This window comes from Euprymna scolopes, chromosome 3 (assembly GCF_053919585.1).
Source record: "Euprymna scolopes isolate OS-2025 chromosome 3, ASM5391958v1, whole genome shotgun sequence".
Taxonomy (NCBI): domain Eukaryota; kingdom Metazoa; phylum Mollusca; class Cephalopoda; order Sepiida; family Sepiolidae; genus Euprymna; species Euprymna scolopes.
The window spans coordinates 19,663,935-19,684,436 of record NC_136484.1 but is presented as its reverse complement, the minus strand read 5'-3'; the positions used below and the strand labels follow the sequence as shown (position 1 = coordinate 19,684,436).

Below are 20,502 nucleotides of genomic sequence, written 5' to 3'. Positions count from 1 at the left end.
TTCAAATGTAATGTGAACAAACATTTCGCTGCTCAACTCTCCAGTTTAGAAAATATCCTAAATAATAGTCCCTTATGTCCAAGTGACAATTCAGCTTGTTTGGGATGAAAATAAAATTAAAAAAAATTTGAACATATGTATTTTGTTTGGAAATGCATCGCATTTAAATGATGTCAGATACAGTATCGTGCTATACGAGTTTCTTTCTACCTGTAATATAATTGGATTGTTGAATTTACATTTTGTTGAATATTTTAATATTTTTCATTGTTTGTGATATTTTATAAAGAATTTGTAAATTGTTTTGTAGGTAAAAACTGTTCTGTCAAACAAGCAGTTCTTAAGAAAAGCACCAAAATTTCTAGTAACATTAACTAGCGTAGTATCATGCAAAGCCGTTTTTCTTATTTTCTTATTTTAGAAGGTATTAAGTTATGTCGCTGAAGAAGGCCAGAGAAGTAAGTATCCAGCTGAAACGTCCAGCACAGACAGAGCACCACCCGGTTTAGCTTACAAGGCCATCATTTCCATTTTTTACGTTTATTTAGTCAACACTATTTTCACATTTGTAGACATCATACAGCCACTGCATGAATCGCAAGATTTCAATTAAAAGAAGAAAAATATCTTAGTTCTCAAGCAGGGTTCTCAACCTTGGGTCATTCTAGCATTTAAAGAGATAGGTAAGATGAGGAAAGGTACTGAGACTACTAATTAAACTATTTGATTACTGAATTATGAATGTGTTGTAAAAGACAGAAGATTATTAAATGTCACAGATTAATATTTGACTAACGGGACCTGTGGAAATTCCACAGTGAGCTTTCATATGCAATATATTAATGCTGGCATTCTGTGGATGTTCAGCATAAATGAAGGCACCCTGATATTATTGTAGCTCTTTTGTTAAAACTGCAAAAATATTTATCTAAGCTAGCAGGGATGCCCAGTGTAACCCAGTTATAAAATACACTTAAACATTATATTTTAATTTATGCAGATTTCATAAATTATTATTATTATATTATTATTACAGAGTCAATTTTCTATAGATTCTTATATATTATAAAGTTGTGATTTCCAAAATAAAAAAAATTATATCCATATGACTTGGGTACATCAGCTTGAATCGAAACCAAAATGTTCTTTCAGCTATAATCGAAACCGAAACTTATGAAGAATTCTTGGTAAAATTGTTGATAAAAAAACCCAGATGACTTGAGTGTGATCAGCTATACTTGAAACTGAAATTAAAAAACTTAAAGAATTCTTGGTAAAATTGTTTTTTTTTTTTACAAGAAATGGAAGGTCATAATTAAACGACAGTCACTCAGAAGAAGAAAGATGTAAGCGTGACACACCCACACGTGCTATTGTATTAATATATAGATGATATTTTTGAGATGACATTGTGACTTTTCCTAATCTTGATTGTTACTATTTTCACAATGTTTCCATCGTTGTTGAGTGAATCACACTTCTGCATGAAGCCTATAAAGATTGTACCTCAGAATTGTTCTGCATGAAGTCTTCCCTGGTAGCCATAACTATTTTTTGTACACAACACTTTTATCCGCAACACTCATGGAATCAAGATCCATAAGTTGCATACAAAGTCGAGGAAGGTTTGGTCCAGAACACAGAATAAACTGACAGCTGCACATGCGCAGAAACAACATTGTTATTTTCACTATTAATTTGCGGTTTCATGCATGATAAATTCTTGCCACAAGTTGAGATGCTTACGGGATGATGGATACTAAGGTTTATGTCTTCTGGATATTTATTTGAGCCCTCTGAGGTAGGTAACTCTAACACTACCGTATTGCCATCATCCCTATCATAATGATGAAAGATTAGACATTAGGATCAATGCTTTCTCGATAAAATGCCTTGTTGCCATCCATAATAAGAGTATGGTAGGGACTTAATTTTCTGAATGAGTTTTTTTTCATTTTCTTCCTTTGAAGATTGTAACGCTGGGTATGGGGCAGCCAATGTGGCACCTATGATAACTGGTATGTAAGATCTGGTGACAGGCAAAAAAAGAAAATCAAAATGGTGGCTGCACCTGAGTATATATGCTGGTGGGTCTCGCAAAGTAATGTGAAATCATTTTACTTATATGCAAATAAGATTGTGTTGGCTCCGATAAAAAAAAAAACTGTTTTCAGATAAGGAGAGAATTGAGTTGTGAGTTTGGATCACAGCATGTACATGTACAGTATTGAGGTGTGACATTGACAACCACAAAAACTAAACAATATTTTTGTTTTATGTGCCTTTTTGTCAAAATTGCAATTATGAATGGATTCCATTATTTAATGCAATGGATAGGATGCTTTGAAGAGGAGGGATTTATAAACCTGTTGAGTATTATTAACTGCCACATGAGCACAGGACATGTAAGTTAAGACAGCTCATAAATCAAAAAAGAAAATCACCACTGATAGTTTTACTGGATACATGAACCACATGGATATAGGTGTTGGTTCAGACATTTGAAAGTGAATTTTACTGAGAAAGTGTGAATTCAATTCTTGCTGAAGGAACTTATAAAAAACTGTTGATGGAAAAGGTTCTAATTTTTGGAAATTACATAGAGTACCGAAAACAATTTGTTTTATGCTATAATTTGAAATGTAGAACTTTATTTGGAAATGAAATCAGAGTAAAAATAATTATACCTTGATTAAAGTTGAACCCAGACTGTTTATGAACAGTGCTGAAAGTGATTGATGCATAGGTCAAGATATGATGTTATTAATCCAATAGATATAAAGCAGTCTGTTTATTTTTCCTTTTTCAAAGGCAACAAAAGTAGAGAAAGCAAGCAAAATAATATCAAGATTGCTTTCCCAGCCACATCATTATTTAAGATGGCATTCATTTTGAAAATCTCCCAAGGTAGATAAATTATATTTTGAAAACAATTAAATCGAAATACATTTTTCCTTGCTAAGAACATGGGCGAATGCTTAAAAAAATGGCAAATCAGAATCAAATATTGATTTTTTTTTTTTTTTTTTTTTTGAAGGAAACAAAGGTTTGAGAAAGCAACTTGCTTTACTTTATATATTAGATTAAATGATACAAGATATCTAAGAATTTATGAAACTAGCAATCTACCTGAGAAGATTCCAGTTAAGGATCCAATAAAATAATTTCTAAGTTACGGATGATGATAAGAAGCATCTGTAGATGACTTGACAGTACAAGGATTGAAATGTGGCAGCAACGAAAAAGAAAATAAAACAATCTGAAACAAATCACAAATTAAAATAAAGATATTCACTTCTATTGTTAAACTTCATAAGTACAAAAATAAAAACCGTGTCACTTAACAATGGCAAAATCTAAAAAAAATCATAAACTTCCCAGAAAATTTCTTTCAACCTTCTGAGGTAAAAACAAAAACAAAAAAAATTCAAAATACTGTTAAGAACACTTTTCTTTCTTGCATAAAATCTTATCATACGTCATCATTTTCACATGTTAACTTTAAATGTGTGAGGTTTTTCATTTTTAACACAAAGCAATATGATAACAGTATTTTGACTGTGTCTATTTTGTTTTGGGATTTAATTGATTGGAATCATAAAAAGAGTAACAACCAAAACAACTAGCAAGACCTGTGTTCTGGTGTTGCCCAGAAAAACTTCGAAAGCTAAGAATTGCAATCCCTTGAACTAAAATAAGTACAAATTCTATGCATTCCTCAACAAATAAAACTGTATTTGTGAACTGAAATGTCTAATATTAATATCAAAACATTTACTGAATTTAGAAACAATAGAAAAATAGTTAATTAATGAAGTGTCCTTTTACAAATTGATATGCAAATACATTGTTTCTGTTGTGTGAATTGTTTCTGTTGTGTGAATTGTTTCTGTTGTGTGAATTGTTTTAATTTCACAAAATAGTACAGATAGGGCATTGATTAATTGGTTCCTTTTAGATCCTCAAAGTTAAGTGAGATTGAGCCCTTGAGAATAGCAGGTGTTATATGTAAAAAGATGAAAACAGCCTCCTTCCAAAAACTAATGATCTGATTGCGGATCGACAACAACAGAAGTTATCCTTTATCTTTTGTTATTATTTTAGATGTGGAAAAACATGGTTGTAGAGCACAATGTATAAACAAATCAAAAAAATGGAATGTACAGCATTCGAATCTTATGAAAAGTGTGTGTGGGAGGGGGGGGCGGCATTTTGATAAATAGGGAGGGAAAATGTGCAATAAAAAGGGGTTGAGAACAATTAATTAAAAATTATTTCTCTTAACATTGACAATAGATTTGATGAAACTGATCCTAAGCTGATCTCAGAGTTAGGCTCCAAATATGACCAGTTGGATAACAACCTGTTTATCGTGATGATGATGATGTTGATGACATACAAACCAAAGTCATCATTTGCTTTTGTATGGATTTTTGTATATCACTAAATGCTTTTGAGAATGGCTTATGTGTGAATCTGCATGCACACGTGTACACACATGGCCAAACGCTCACACACAGAACATAAATTCAATCCATGAATGATTTTTTGTCTTCCCCCAATCGCACTTTGAATTCAAAGCATGATTTTTTTTTTTAGCGTGTGTATTTTCATATTTATATTGTTTCTTATTATGAATGTTTAAAATTAAGTTATTTCCTACCTTGAGATTTTTGGAATGTTCTAAAAAATAATTAAAAAAAAAAAGAAAAAAAAAGTGAATACCTAATTTAAAAAAAAAAACATTAATAATTAGAGAATTATGATTTGATGAAATTTTCAGTATTTATTTATCAATAAATATTATTATGAAATATTTTATTTAAAATAAAAAAGAAAATTTATGGATGTTTTTTTTTTTTTTTTTTTGGTCACTTAAATTGCTTTATTTCCTAACCCTTCATTTCAAATACAAAATATGCTTTATTTAATGCCATAGATGAAACTCGATGGAAAACTTGTCAAAGAGATAACACCTTGAAAGCAAATATAAAAACTATTGTTTGACAAGCAGCTCTTGATAGAAAATGATACTAAAAAAACAAAACTGTTTTCTGGAGAGTTTTAAAATATCAGTTGCCTTAAAAAAATTTTTTTTTTTTTTTTCATGCGCATCTTCAGCGTGTAATCTTTTTGTAAAGATAATCACTGAGTTCTGACTTTAGTATAAGACATATTTTATCTTTGATCTAAGATATATATTTGTTTTTCTTTTTAATAAGATAAATACTTTATATCAACATTCCTTTATTCATTAATAAATACTGAAAACTTCATTAAAGTGAAATAATTTTCTGATATTTTGGTGGATTCATTGCAATCATGGATAAAATTATTTGGTTAAAATCAAACAACTTTCACTTCCATTGACAATCCTGTATTCTATTTCATGCAATGTTTCTGTTGCTAATTTGTGAGTGTATATATAACGTTTTTTGTGAGTGTATATATAACAAACTATTGATATACATACAAAACACAGACATAAACATTACATAATAATTGACTGAAATTGAATATTATAACCTCTTCACTTCATTTTATTAATATTCCTAGCATGGCAACTTGGCATTGGATAAAAAATAGAAGAGTCAAAAAAAGTGTGTGTATCGCCTTTTTTTTTTTCTTTTTAAACTTCTTTCTTTATCTCTCCCTTCAACGGTTCATATCTATCTCTCTGGAATTTGGTTCCTGGTGACCTCCAAAGATATATTAGTGTTGATTATCTTTTTTTTATGATAACCTGGTTGTAGATTGCAGTTACACTTTCAAACCTTACATTATCCGATTCAGTGTATCTGGTGTAGTTTCTGATCTTTAGCACCACACACAGTTTTACAACTTACCTTTTATATAATAAATAAGAATTAAGACAAGTGTGTATCATCATCTTTTTTTTTTTTACTTCTTTCTCTACTCCTTTTCTCTCTCTCTCTCTCTCTCTCTCTCTGACTCTAGCAACTGGTTCAATATAATAGTAAGGAAGAAAAACAAAGTTGACTATTTGATCTAATTTCGATGTTTGTGAAATAGCTACAAGGAACAATAAAAAAAATTATTTTTATCCCCTTTCATGCACTAATTTGATCCCTTATGACACAAAAGGAATGAATATTACAGGATTCATTTAAAAAAAATTTTTTTTTTATGCTAACCGGGTGGAGGTCATACTGAAGTGTATAATGTAAATTTTGTAAGCGTATCTTGCAGTTTCCGACTTTTAGCAAGACGCACACATAGGATTATCACTTACCTTTATATATAATAATAATAAATAATTCAGAAATTAAAGTTTACAAACTGAATAAATTTGGGAAACTTAAAGTGGGTATATAAATATTAATACTAATATTTATAGGACAATCCTAACCAAATGAAAAAGTTCAATACTCGAGATAGAGCATTGATATAAGAAGTAAAATTAAAATTTTGGAAATTAGAATTCACAATATTATTCAATACCTGGAATACAAGTCGAAAGTTAAAAATCCCTTATTTCATGGAGTTTCAACGAATGGCTATTATCAGAGGAAAAATAGTTAGAAAAATAATATTTATAGGCTATAAGTTTGCTGTTCAGCACATTAAAAATTTTGAAATGTGAGAGAAGTAATTTTTTTTTTAAAATAAAGAAATCAAAAGGATTACGTGAACATGAAGTTAAAAATAAAGATAAAAAATGTGGTAAAATATAAAATATATAGGTTGATTAGAGGTTGAAAGAGCCATTCTTTGAAACTCCATGGAATAAGGAAATTTTAACTTTCAACTTATATCCCTTAATAAATGTTGTCCATTCTAATTTACAAAATTTTAATTTTCTTTTTAATAATAATTTATAAAGTAAATTTGCATGAATCAACATGGTACAACCTTTTTTACTGACTTGATTCAGTTGTTGGCATTAGGTTCCCTTATTCGATCTAGAACCAGATACTTACAGAAGGCACATGAAGGTTGCCAACATCCATAAGTTGGAGTGCTGCTATAGAAACAACTGGATTTGAACTTGATACATTCAGATAGTCAGTCTGCCTTGTTACTCACTTTATTGCAATCACCTTGATATCATAGACTAGTTGCACCTACCCAGTATTGTCCGGGATGCAGCAGAGTCATCTTAGTAGATTTATGTTATATTATTCAAATAAAAATATGGGTTATCCACCTTACTGATTTTTATTTGATAATTTGAAATGTTTCATGTTATCAGTTGTATGGACTAGACTACGTATTTCTTTTAAAATAAATTGTAGTGAAGTTATTTTATTGCTAATAACATGGCTCAGCAATAACAAATAGAAAATGACTAGTCTAAAGCAAAATTTGATTTAGCAGCTGAAATGCCATTTATATCCGGCTTTGAAAATCCGACAAGATAACTTTATGCATTAGATAAATAATTACTAACATAATATATGAAAGCTTAACATGAACATGTTATAGTAAATAAAAAACGTTGGTAAATTTGATTAAGAATACAAAGAAAGTGGAGAAGTTTTTGTTTTCCCTCTGTTTTATTTTCCCTCTGTTTTATTTTTTTCTATAGAGATTGTATAATTTTTAACAATGTTAACGATATAAACAAAAGGCTGCATGTTCAACTGAACACCTTCCACACTTTGCACACATTCTTTGTTCATTGTTTCACTATAACAATGTCTATCCTAGTTCTCTTGTTCTGCCATTGTGTCCATCTCTTTTTTCATTTGGTTTCAGGAAAATGTTTTTTTGGGGAAAAAAACATCAACATTTTAATGTTGGATGTTTTTCTTTTTAATTTTTTTTTTTTTTTTTTTTTTTTTACAAATGAGTTACCATTTAACAAGGCTAAAAAGCCATCCAAGTACAAGGGGTTGATGTTGGATGTATTATTTGGATTCATCGGACTACTGTTCTCATCTTGAATATGATTTTCATAACGTTTCAGTTGATGTAACCTCGGACCTTCTCCAGGTGTATCTTGTCGAACTTGGGAATTTGGACGGAATTTTGAGCGGAACCCTTTGTTTTGTTCAACATGACTGGATAGAGATCCTAAGTAATTCGCATATGTATATTTCGGTCGCCCACACTGAGGATTGAACCTTCAACCTTCAGGAGAATATCACTTTAACAATTGATTTTTTCCCAGTACTCTAACCACTGCGCCACAGGTCCTTGCGGACAATTCTAGTATGAATTTTAGGAGCTTTAAACCTACTTTTGTATTTCTAGTTGTAAATATCACCATTTATTACTAATTATTACTATATATTAATGTATATCTTTCTCTATACTTATTTGTATATATTAGTTTTTTTTTTTATTTACTACTTGTATATATTATCTATTGTTTATAATTACTGATTCCCATATCGTATTAAATTCTATACTAGGTCTACTTAGCAGTTGGTTATTCCCAAGCATACGTGATGCTTCTTTCAGTCGTCTTACTCTCCACCGTTCCTCTTTGTCTATAAGTTTTACTTTGTCCCATAGTGGTAGGTGGTTTCCATTTTCTTTCCAGATATGGTCAGCTATACCTGACTTTTCAGTCTCTCCACGCTTTTCGATGTTCTAACCGTATTCAACGGACGATACGTTTCACCTCTGTATAGTTTTCCACATTTACATGGGATTTCATATATATAGTTCTTAGTCATGATTTTTTCTGTAAGAGGCTTGACTCTCACAAACTATTTCTGGAGAGTTGAATCACTCCTGAACACTGTCCTGATGTCATATGGATTAGATATTCGATCGAAATTCTGTTAAAATTCGCGAGTTCAACAAAATACATCTGAAGAAGGTCGGAGGTTATATCAACCGAAATGTGAAAATCACGCTCAAGATGAAAACAGTAGTCTGATGAATAATAATACAAATAACCAATCCTCATCTCAAAAATTCAGAAATGTTGGATGTTTTTTCTTTTTAATTCTATTTTCTTTTATTTATTACAAATGAGTTATTTATAAAGGCTAAAAAGCCGCACAAGTAATAATGTTTGTAAACTGTTCAGAATTGATTATTTGCCAAGACAACTCAATAAGAATTGATTTCTGTATTGTCATTATAACGAATCTGGATTTTCATGACATTTTTTTTTTTTTTACTCTGAGAATTGATTTTTGAGCTTTCCTCTCAGCAACCATAATAATGATTCAAGCACAGAGAAATATGTAAACTGTTTGACTTAATTAGTAATTTATCAATATGTATATATTAACCATGAATGCTTTAATCTCCATAAAAGTGTATGTTAGATATATCATGTGGTGGGATGTTCTTTGATTAATCCCCTTTGACAATATTGGACTAATCCATTCATGATTAACATTTTGCACAGCAGATAAACGAGACCAATATTAGTTTGTATTAATTTACCAACGAATTTTTCAACATAGCCACCAGCATTCTCAATTTAATTTTGCCAAGAATTCAATGACCCATTTCTGCTTCTGGCACATGTCCATGACAAGTTGATTTTTTAGAGTCTCACACTATCAATATCTGCAACAGAGAGATGAAACTTTCAGGTTATGGATGCATAAGTTCAGTCATCATAGCAATGCAATTTACAATCCCCTCTGATCCTTTAGAACAAAAAAAAAAAAAAAAAAAAAGGTATTACTTGTGGAATGCCCATTGCCAAATTATCAGAATATATTTCATTTGGAAATAAGTCAGCTATTTTAATCCTTTGTTAATAATAATTGATTAAAAAAATTGATTAAGAAAAAACAAAAAAACAAACGAATTTGCAACCTTTTAAAGGAATTTAGAATAATTTAAAGTCAAATAGGAAAGCATTTGGTGCTTCTACACTATTGGGACGAGATTTTGTAGTCGATAAATGGGGATAAATTTCAGATTAAAAAAAAAAAATGGTTTCAACTGATTATTTTATCAATTTTAATAAATTACAATGGTAGCTTCCAAATTATGCAGTCGGAATTACCGGAATGTAATTGAATTATAAAAAAAAAAAACTTTAATCGTGGTAGGTGAAAAATTGCCACTATCTTGTTTAAATTGAAACGGAAAATGACGTCCCTTTTGACCTCTCCTGTGTTTTACGATTGTTTTCATTGAATTCTATTTCTATTTTTTTTTAATAAATAAATTTCTACCTTATCGATTTTCATAACTTTTGGATATAATCATCTTAAAAATATGAAGAATACGTAGATACCATTGTTTTCACATGAAGATTTCCAAAATTTCTTCCCAATACTGTAGAACCGCCATACATTTAAAATGACTTTAAAATACTCAGCATTTTAAAATTCTTTTTCCTTTTCATATCTGTTATTGCCAAATGCAAAGAATTTGTTAAATTAAGAATTTTATCAAAATTAAATCTTTCTCAGTCTGTAAAGAAAACTTAAATTAAAAATATGTGCCTTGGAGTTTAGACCTGACTAGTAAGGTGCTTGGCATTGCCTGATCATTAAATATGATAATTTATGCAGATTTAGTATTTATTATTATAGAATCAATTCTCTATTGATTATTATCTTGTACCGAATATGTATAGTAGTGATTTCAAAAATTAAAAATATCACTTGTGTGCCATCAGCTAGAATCAAAACCAAAATATGTAACTCTAATATTATTCACTACCATATATGACTTAATAACAGATGAATATCAAAATTCAAAAAGTAAGAGTTTAACATAAATGTATATTTGTGCATGCATAGAGGAGCATTTTAAATTGACTTACGCCTGCCAAATTCTGGTTTTGACTCCTTAGCAGCCAATTTTACCAGTTAACATCCAAATCGAATTTGTTTCACAGGTCCAAATTTCCTATATATTAAGTTTCATGTCTGCAGACCAAAAATTAACAGTAGTTTGGTAGAGACCATTCCGTATACACACACACAAGGTCACTTTTATATATAGATTTATGTTTAGTTTTAATATTCATTTTGATTTGTTTTGTTTGCGTAGATATGTGGGCAGTAATTTGGCATTATTTTGTGTTTGATTAAAATATTTAGCTATTTAGGAGGAGGATGAGGATTTTAAATCTGAATCTTGTATCGATTTTTACTGATAGATGTATCGGCTGTTAAAGCCGACACAAAATTTTCAATTCAAACTTATATACAGTGCTTGACGTTTTCCCCGGACAAAGTTATAATAAATAATTGAATAACACTTTCAGCGAACATCAGATGACACAAACACGTTCTTGTGTTTCTAATAATTAATCTGCATGAATTTACTTGAAAACATGAAAAGCATTCGATTTTGTAGTTAAGTTTAACTATCTTAGTTTTTTATTCTTTGCTTTTTACTTAATTTTTTGTTTAATGATATATTTTGTTTTTTTATCATTTTTGTGTGTGGATGGCTGTTTATTTTCGGTTGGGTTATTTCCCCTTTCATTAGTTAATTCCTAGTTTTACTTGATGAAAGGGGAATAACTTTCATTTGCGTTTGTTTTATATACAACGTTGATTGTTAATTTGGATAATTATTATTATTATTCTAAAATTTTATTTCTTAACTTTGAAACTGAATACCTTTACTGTTCTGCAGTAAATTTATGTGGGACCTGTGGAAATTCCACAGCAGACTCTTTCATATGTAATTGATGTTGGCATTCTGTGGATGTTCAGTGTAAATGGACACCCTGATATTTTTTTTATTACATTTTCACCCCAAACAAGGCATATTGCCACTTTGTTGTAGGGGCTACTATCAGGGACATGGGCATCAGGGGTACTGTGTAGGGAGTTGGGCAGCAAGATGTCGGCTCACGTTATACTTGAACTTCTGCATGTCAATACAGTTGGGGAAGCAGGGACCCGGCAGGGAATTTGAAAGTCTAGCTGTCCTGAGGAAGAAACTACTGGAGTAGAAGGCATCTAGGGATCTCTACTGTGAAGGGGTGGGATTTAGCTGCTTGTCAAGTTTGTCGGGGGTATTTACGTCGAGGGGGTACAAGTGCTTGCAGTTCGTCAGAGCATTCACCGTTAGCTCTTTTGTTAAAACTGCCAAAGTATTTATCTAAGCTAGCAGGGATGCCCGGTGTAGCCCGGTTGTAAAATACGCTTAAATATATTTCAATTCATGCAGATTTTGTATACATTATTATATTATTATTATTATAAAGTCAAATTTCTATAGATTTTTATATATTATAAAGTTGTGATCTCAAAAATAAAAAAAATATATCCATATGACTTGGGTGCATCAGCTTGAATCGAAATCGGAACTTATGATTCTTGGTAAAATTATTTATTACAAGAAATGGAAGGTCATAACAATTAAACGACAGTCACTCGGAAGAAAAAAGATGTAAGCATAACGCACTAAATAACACACACTATCGTATTAATAGATAAGTGATTATGGCCAATGAGAAATACACAAAATAACTTTTTATGGTTTCTGACGATCAAGGCATAAAATCACTGGTCATGGCTGATAAAAAAAAATCACAATTAAATTTATATAATTGAATAAATTATTTATCACTTTTATATCATCAAAATGGGTTACTGTTATTTAAATACAACAATCTTTTGAAATATTGAGTGTGTGTGTGAGCACGTGCGTATGAAAGGCACTGTGTGTGTGGGAGTTCATTCCCTATGGATTCTGAAACGGTTAGGCCAAGTTTTTAACAAATGTCACACATGTATTTTATGTCTGGGAGTGTTCTCAGATAGGGTTTGTATTGGAATGCCTCTGATACGAGGGGCGTGCAATAAGTAATGCCCCTGACCCACTTCCCATAACAGTAGAGTAACGAAACTTGGCACAGTTATTAGTCTTTCTCTACATAGGAACCACCCAGAGTTATGCATTTCTCCCATCGTTGGATGCAGCTCTGGAGACCGTTTTTGTAGAACACCCCAGGTTGGTCCTCCAACCACGACGTGACTTCAGAAATCAAGGCTGCATCATCTGGGAAACACTTTAGGGTGCAAGGTCAGGAGAGTATGGAGGATGGGGAAGGATTTCATAACCACACGCCCGTGCTTCTGATCTGGCGACATGCGAGTTGTGGACCGGAGCATTGACCTGCAAGAGGAGGGTACCTTTGCTGATCTTGCCCCGCCTCTTGATTTTGATAGCTTCCCTTAATTTCCTCAAAAGTGAAGCATAACAGGCTCCTGTAATTGTGGTACCCTTTGCCAGGAAATCTGTCATCACTATTCCGTCCTGGTCCCAGAAGACTGAGCATGACCTTGCCAGCAGAATTCTGAGTAAAAGTACTTTTTTTTTTAAGTATATGCCATCCTAATTGCTGCATAGAGGGCAGGTAGGTTTGCACTAATATATATATATTAAATTTATTTATACAAACATTAATGGCTACATATGTGCATACATGTTTTTGTAATCACCCGCGTTGGGGGACTACGTCTTCAGGCCAAGAATTACCGTCGTAGTCCCCCAACACGGGTGATTACAGAAACATGTATGCACATATGTAGCCATTAATGTTTGTAGAAATAAATTTATTATACCTGCTCTGTTCACTCATTGAGCACTCTTTTGGTAGACACATGTTTCATTGGATATACTTCTAGGAAACTAAACTCTACTGGCTATATATATATATATATATATATATATATATAGCAAACATTGTTAAACCTAACAGAATTTTTGCTTAATTATTCCTTTTTATTTCTTTTTAAATATTTTTTCATTTTTTTTTTTTTTGTGTCAAAATAATTCTAGTGTTCCAGAATTTAAATTGTAAGTGTTCCTCTGGGATTGAACTGGTTTGTTGTTTTGACGTCTAACAACTTCACTTATGACCTTCTTGGACCTTTTTTTTTTTTTTTTTATTATATATATACTTTCTTTCCTCTCACTTTTTGTTCATTTGTTTATTTTTGTCATTTGAAGAGGATTCAACAAAGAATCGAAAGTGTTAATGATACTTATGAGACATTCATTAGCTTTTTTTTCATTTGGTCACAAAGATTAACAAAAAAAAAACAACAACGTATAATCAGGTTGTGGAATTCTGTTATGTTTAATGTTTGCTTAAATGAAAGAATGCTACTCAAGTAATCATGTCTTTAGTTTTCACACTTCCTGTTTTTCTTTGTGAGAATAAATGTATTATACGTCGATTATTTCATAATTACTACAAATTTTTTTTTTCATCATTTTATTCTTTGTACTCGAGAAATATGGTAACTGTTTATTGGGAAGAAACAAATATGTGGTCTCGACCGAAACACAGAAACAGGAAATGTTGAATATATCCATTTAACATGGATCGATTCATTTAACATGGATCGATTCATTTAACATGGATCGATCCATTTAACATGGCTCGATTAATTTAACATGGATCGATTCATGATAAATCATATTAATGTAGGAACAAAGCTGCAATTTACACAAGTGTTTCTATACTGTCAGGAATGATGGTGTACAGTTATTGCTTTTTAAATTTAAAAATTTAAGTCTTTCATATGGTGTTTGCAGGGTTGGTGACCTTAGTATGCTCATCTAAATAGCTACCAGTCTTCCATATAACCTCCCTGCTAGCAAGCAATAATAAAACGCTTTTCTTCTGTTGTTCAGTGCCGAAATGTTCTTATTTATTACCTTTTATAAGATTGAATTGGAAACGTTTTGTCATTTTCTATTATTTTGAAACTGATATTTTTCAATTTTGTTATAAGAAGTAACGGACGATTCCAAAGTTACACGGCAAAGGTTATGTATATATTAGCTGATGTACCGGCTCAGTGTTGGAATTATTTTTATTCAGCTTTTGTGTGTCAAATTACGTTTTTTTTTTTTTTTAACAAAAGATTTTAATTAATTTTTTCATTATTGGAATCCTTTGAGATGAGTAATTTGTATATTATTTTGATTATTTATATACGGACTGTTATCCTTATCTTCATAGTTACTGTTTCATGACAACAACTATGGAAGGCAGTAATTACTGAAGATACAGTTAAAGACTCAGCATTCCTATCCCGTTGCAGTTAACCACCTGACGAAGGCCAGAGGAATAGTTAGCCAAAACGTTGTGAAACAACAACTATAAAGATGAGGATAACTGTCCGCAAATAAAATAAAAAAGATTTTAAGTTTAAATTTTATTATTATGGTATTGTTCGGATATAATTAAATTATTAATTGAACCAAATTGTTATAAGTCTAATTTTGTTAAGATCTTTTAAATCTCGATAATATTCTTACATGTTGCTTTCAAAAATTTTAATATTTTCAATATAAAACATTTTAAATGCTTCCAAATTTTTGAGTCTCACAAAATAATTTTTTTTTCTCCAATTATTAACAAAGCATTAAAGTGGTTGACTTGTTGTAGAATAAGCTGAGATGCATTCTGGTGGATTTAATTTTGAAATTAAATTGTTTTTTATAAGAGTTTAATAAGTTTGATTTTATGCTATTGCATTTTTGATTTTAATAAATATTTGATTAATAGTAAATAAATACAATAAAGTATAATTATCAAAGTTATGTTGACACAAAAACTTGTTACAAGAAGATATTAATAGATTGTGGTTTTGTGATTATTATTATAATAATTTAGAAATGAATAACGTGATTATTATTGTAATAATTTAGAAATGAATAACGTGATTATTATTGTAATAATTTAGAAATGAATAACGTCTTCTGTCTTTTAATCTTATTTATTTTGTTTCTTTTAGCAGCAACCCTTCCACTCCAAATTAGATGATGTCTCAGAATGTTAATGTCTGCCCTTCACGATCACCACACCAACTGCCAGCGAATGGCCAATTGCTGCAATCATCCTTACAGTTGTCACAAAATTTAAAAAAAATAAAAAACAAAAAACATTCTCCCTTCTCCTCAGGATATCACTTCAAATGTTACACAAGTTATTTCCTCAAATCTGTCTTCCTCGGACTCGTCGTCATCATCATTGTCTAAAAACATCATTGTGACTATTCACGTTCATCTGCTCCCAAAAACACTTCTATTGTTGAAAAAGCAATCTGATCAAAACTGAGTTTCTTTTGAAAAAATCTGGCCTATGTTCAAGGCAAGAGAATATGTAGATGCTATTTTTTCCACAATATTTTAGTTTGTCATATTCACTCAATTTCAAAGAGATTACATTTTTGAAGTTTTTAAAAAGATAAAATTTTGGTTCTTCAAGACTTTATTGTTCATATGGAATTAACTAAAAGAATGTAACAAAATAAACTGGGATTTTAATTTCATTCAATCACAGAAACTTTTTTTTCTATTTTATACAATTTAAAATATTTTTTTTTTATCTCTTTGACATTCATCTTGTTGCACATTTTGCCATATTAAAAAGAAAATCTCAAAAGGTCTGTACTTTATAAAAATGCAGATTTTGAACAGAAAAATTTTGTTTTATTCTTGAATCTAAGTTATAATTTCTTTGCTCAAATCACCAGACAGCATTTATGTTTATAAGAATTGGTCACTGTATCACATTGTCACACGATTGGTAATTTTATCCGATAGAAATGCTCCATTATTCAAAGTTTCAATCAAGATATGTTGCTGTTATTCAAATTATACTCAGAAGTTTATTCTTTTTCTTTTTGTCATATTATTTCTATGTCTAGAAAAGATTGGCAATATATGTTCAAAAAGAAATCTGCACAAACAATATATTTTATTTCTTTTAGAAATTCTTTTATCCAATTAAAAGAATTAGTCGTTAGAATTTGTGTGGTTGTTATTATTATTATTATTAGGTGTGGTTTGTTATGCTAGTTTCGGATGAGGATGGGGCAGCTGTGTGCATTGTGTATAACGTAAGTCGGTCACAGCTGGAATTTCAGTTTCTGGAAAAACTGACTTTTGAAATTATACCTCAAAAATATTGAGAGGTTTAAGATCAATTTGAATTGTCGTTATAATTAGAATTGAACTGTTTAAAATGTTGAGTTTATTGGGGTTTTGAAATATTTTTTAATAATTTATTCCATAACTTTTCTTAACTGTATTATTAAAAATGGTGAAAATCTGTTGTGATCGTCTGTTGCAGGCAATATTTGTTTATGATCTTGTTTAGTTATGTTTAAAGTAATTTGAAAAGTTTAAATATAAGCACCTTATTATTATTATATCATGATACACTGTCACATGAAATAGCAGCAAGTCGTTAACTGATTTTTTTAAAAAAATATTTTCATGACCTTTTGATTGTGTTTTCTTCTGCCGACTAATTTGATTTTTGTTTATGTTTAATGTATAATTGTCACTTGACATGTCACATGACCAGTAATTTTATCCAATAGAAATGTGTGTTATTCAGATTGTGTGCTGTTAAATTGTCTGGAGAAACTTTTGTTTTTAATCTTTGGAATTTCATTATAAACAGATTTTTTATATTAATATTTATTAGGTGAAACAATGTAAATTTCCACGTGTTATTTTTCTTTCAATCATTTTTTTTTTTGTCAATTTATATTCTTTTGTATGTGAGGGACGGAGCAAATTTTACAGAAGAGAGATTAAAAACATCTTTCACTTTATATTTTTCTGAGGTAAACATTTAGCATATGTTTACATTATTTACTACCTAAAATATTATGGTTGAAAATAAAGCTAAAGAAACTTTCTTTGTATTCGAGCAAGTCCATAGTACAAACTGGTTTCTCCCTATTTGGAACAAACATAGAAACAAGCATACTAGTATTATATAGATTGTTAAAAAACAAAAGAAAATAATTCCTGTATTTCATTAATAATAAAACCCTTGCATGCAGAAAATGCTTACATAACATTTAAGATTGATTTTTAAGTAACAGGCTCCTCATAACAATATATACATATATTTATTTTTATGTATAAGGTTTTCAGTGACTAGAAACAAGTTACCCCTTTTTAAAAATAAAGCAAACATTTATTTAAAACATTTTTAAGATGCTCAATGAAATGAATTTTATAATTACAGAGCCGATGTAATTCTTAAAATTATAAATCCATCACTAGTTCCCAGCACAACCCCAGGTTTTTTCAAGCCTCCCAAACAGCATTACAACCTGACTTTCTGTTTGGAGCTGTGGGGTGAGCGATAACTAAATAATATATTAAAACTCTAAAAATTAATTTCAGAAACATATATATAATATGTATGTGTTTCTGAACCAAATTTTGGTGAAGAGTTATTTTATTTATGGATGACTTGTTACTGCGTCACCGTTTCGGTTTTCAAGTAATCTTTAACGTAATTCACACATTCCATAAATTTGTCTTGATTTAAAGAATTTAAACATAATTTGTCATCAAGCAAAATTTTATTTACTTTGGAAGATAACCATATTTTTTGTTATTTTACTAGTTAAACCTGGCATTGCCCAAGAGGCAGTCAAGTAATTCTAATTTTTTTATTTGGTTGCCCATTTTTTAACTTATACAAAAAAAGAAATAAAATTTTTGTTGTAAGGGAGACAACACATTTTTATATTTTTTAATTAAAAATGTGTTATTACCCCAGGTAATTTTTTTCTTTTTTGTTTATCATTGAAAAAGATTTCCATACGTTTTAAAATAAACTAGCAAATTATGTTATCATGCTCATAACATGATACAACAATGACATGAAAATTCGCAAGAGTCAGTTTGCTTTCTTATTTTGAAGGGCGACACAATATTGTGCTCTACACCAAATCGAGCTGACTAAATAGCTAATAACATTCTTGATAATTATTTGCTTACATTTCAAGTTATTAAACACGCAGAACAATTTCAAACAGGGACTACTGCTAAGAAATTATTATCGTCAAGCTATAAACATGTTTTATAGAGGAAACCAATTTCAGTCAAAACACATCGAAAGATTCCGCTATCACAAAGAATGATATTCTAAAATTGTAAATCCCATATAAAATTCTTATGTTTTATTAAAAGTTAAAGATTACAGTGAAAAAGACGACACACGTAATAGCTGCACTATCCTTTCATAATAGCAAAACACACCTGACACTCATCGTATAATACTCCACCTAACATGTGAGATTATTGTATCAATTAAAAAAAAAAAAAAAAAACGTGAAAGAAACTGTTTTAAGCCATTGGAGGAGATTACAGATATTAATGAAACGCTGATGCAATTTTTTTCATGCACTATGCAAACATAATTGTAAAGTCATTTTGAAGAATAGAAAATGAATACAGATATAGGAGCCGATGAGATCAAACTGAATTTTGCAAAATTTATGCTGACAAATTGTGTATGGCTCAATAATTTATCTAAATCTTACATTTGCTGACACTTCACAGTAGCAAGAAATTGTGTGCACATTTGATACTCATTTAGTCATAGAATACCACCATGAGCATATAGGGGTCCAATTCGCATAAATACCTGTATAAAAGAATCTTAAAATTTCCTCACAAAAATATTTTAAAAATTTATTTGTTATTGGATAAATATGTCCGTTTTGTCCCTATTGTTATTTGAAAAGTCCAATGAAAATGTGTTCATATATGTATTTCTAGATAAGTATATACACTATTGTTATTGTTATGCTGTTGAAATGTGTAAATATTTTATGAACATGTGAAAAAGTCATAAAATCTGGTTTATTATGTCCTAATAGTTTCCCTGATTAATTTGTCATTTGGAAGGAAATAAAAAAAAAAAAAAATGTCATCTGTCCCCATCCCCAAAATAAAATTGTATTTAATCTTGTTAGTCAACTATAGATTATTTTATTTCTGAAACAGTTATTTTGGCTGCAATTAAACACTGTAATATTTATTTTCTTTGATTTTCAATTATCCAGAGTAATCTTTCAATTTATTTAAAAAAAAAAGAAAAAAAAGTGACTAATTTTTACATTTAAAATTAACCTCATTTTATAAATTGCTATGATGCTGCTTTTTTCTAAACTTTTTGTTTTTAAATTTTTTTATTTTATTTTAGCATGGCTTAGAACATCAAATGACATTAAATATTGTTATTATCTATCCTCCTCTCCACCAAGAAAACTAATATACAAATGATATTTGCACTACGACTTACTTTTTTTCAAGTTAGAAAACTTCATTATGAATTTTTGGTTTTAAATAATGCGACTTTGAGGGAAAACTTTATTGTACATTTTTGTTTTTAAACCTAATAACACAAAAAGAAAATTGGTCACAAATTGAGGAGAAAGTGATATTCTACCAATTTTACCAACTGCAAATACAAAAGTTTTTTCTTTTTTTTGACTGTTGCTAATGTATGTTTGTGTACATTATATATAATTCATCTCCCTAAAAATGTCGTGAACAACTGTTCTTTGGTTTTGGCAACAGAATTCTTTGATGAAAGATGAGCAGTGTGTACGCACATGTGTGTGTGGAGATGAAGGGGCCCAAACTACTGCTGATAACCATCATTTCTCTGGGAAGGAGATGTGAGTGGAAAGAGAAAAAAAAAATTATGTAAAAGTGACAGGGGTGCCTTTGTCGCAGTACTTGTCAAGGGCTGATATCAGGGCTTTTAGGGGTTTTTTTTTTTGTGTGAAGATAGGGAGGGGGGCATGATTCTCT

At 30.1% G+C, this 20,502-nt stretch overlaps 1 protein-coding gene across 20 annotated transcripts in view; it reads left to right on the top strand.

The window, feature by feature from the left end:
• Positions 1-16,204, top strand: part of LOC145253353 (uncharacterized) — a 692,561-nt gene extending 676,357 nt beyond the window's left edge. For 14 of the 20 annotated variants that reach the window (XM_080112927.1, XM_080112928.1, XM_080112926.1 and 11 more), the window contains one exon: positions 15,663-16,204. In XM_080112927.1, the coding sequence (XP_079969053.1) occupies positions 15,663-15,687 (25 nt within the window). In that variant the 3' untranslated portion in view covers positions 15,688-16,204. Of the gene's footprint in view, positions 1-421; positions 459-15,662 lie in introns of all 20 variants that reach the window. The other 6 variants (XM_080112944.1, XM_080112942.1, XM_080112940.1 and 3 more) reach the window with 3 other exon arrangements.
• Positions 16,205-20,502: the final 4,298 nt, after the last annotated feature.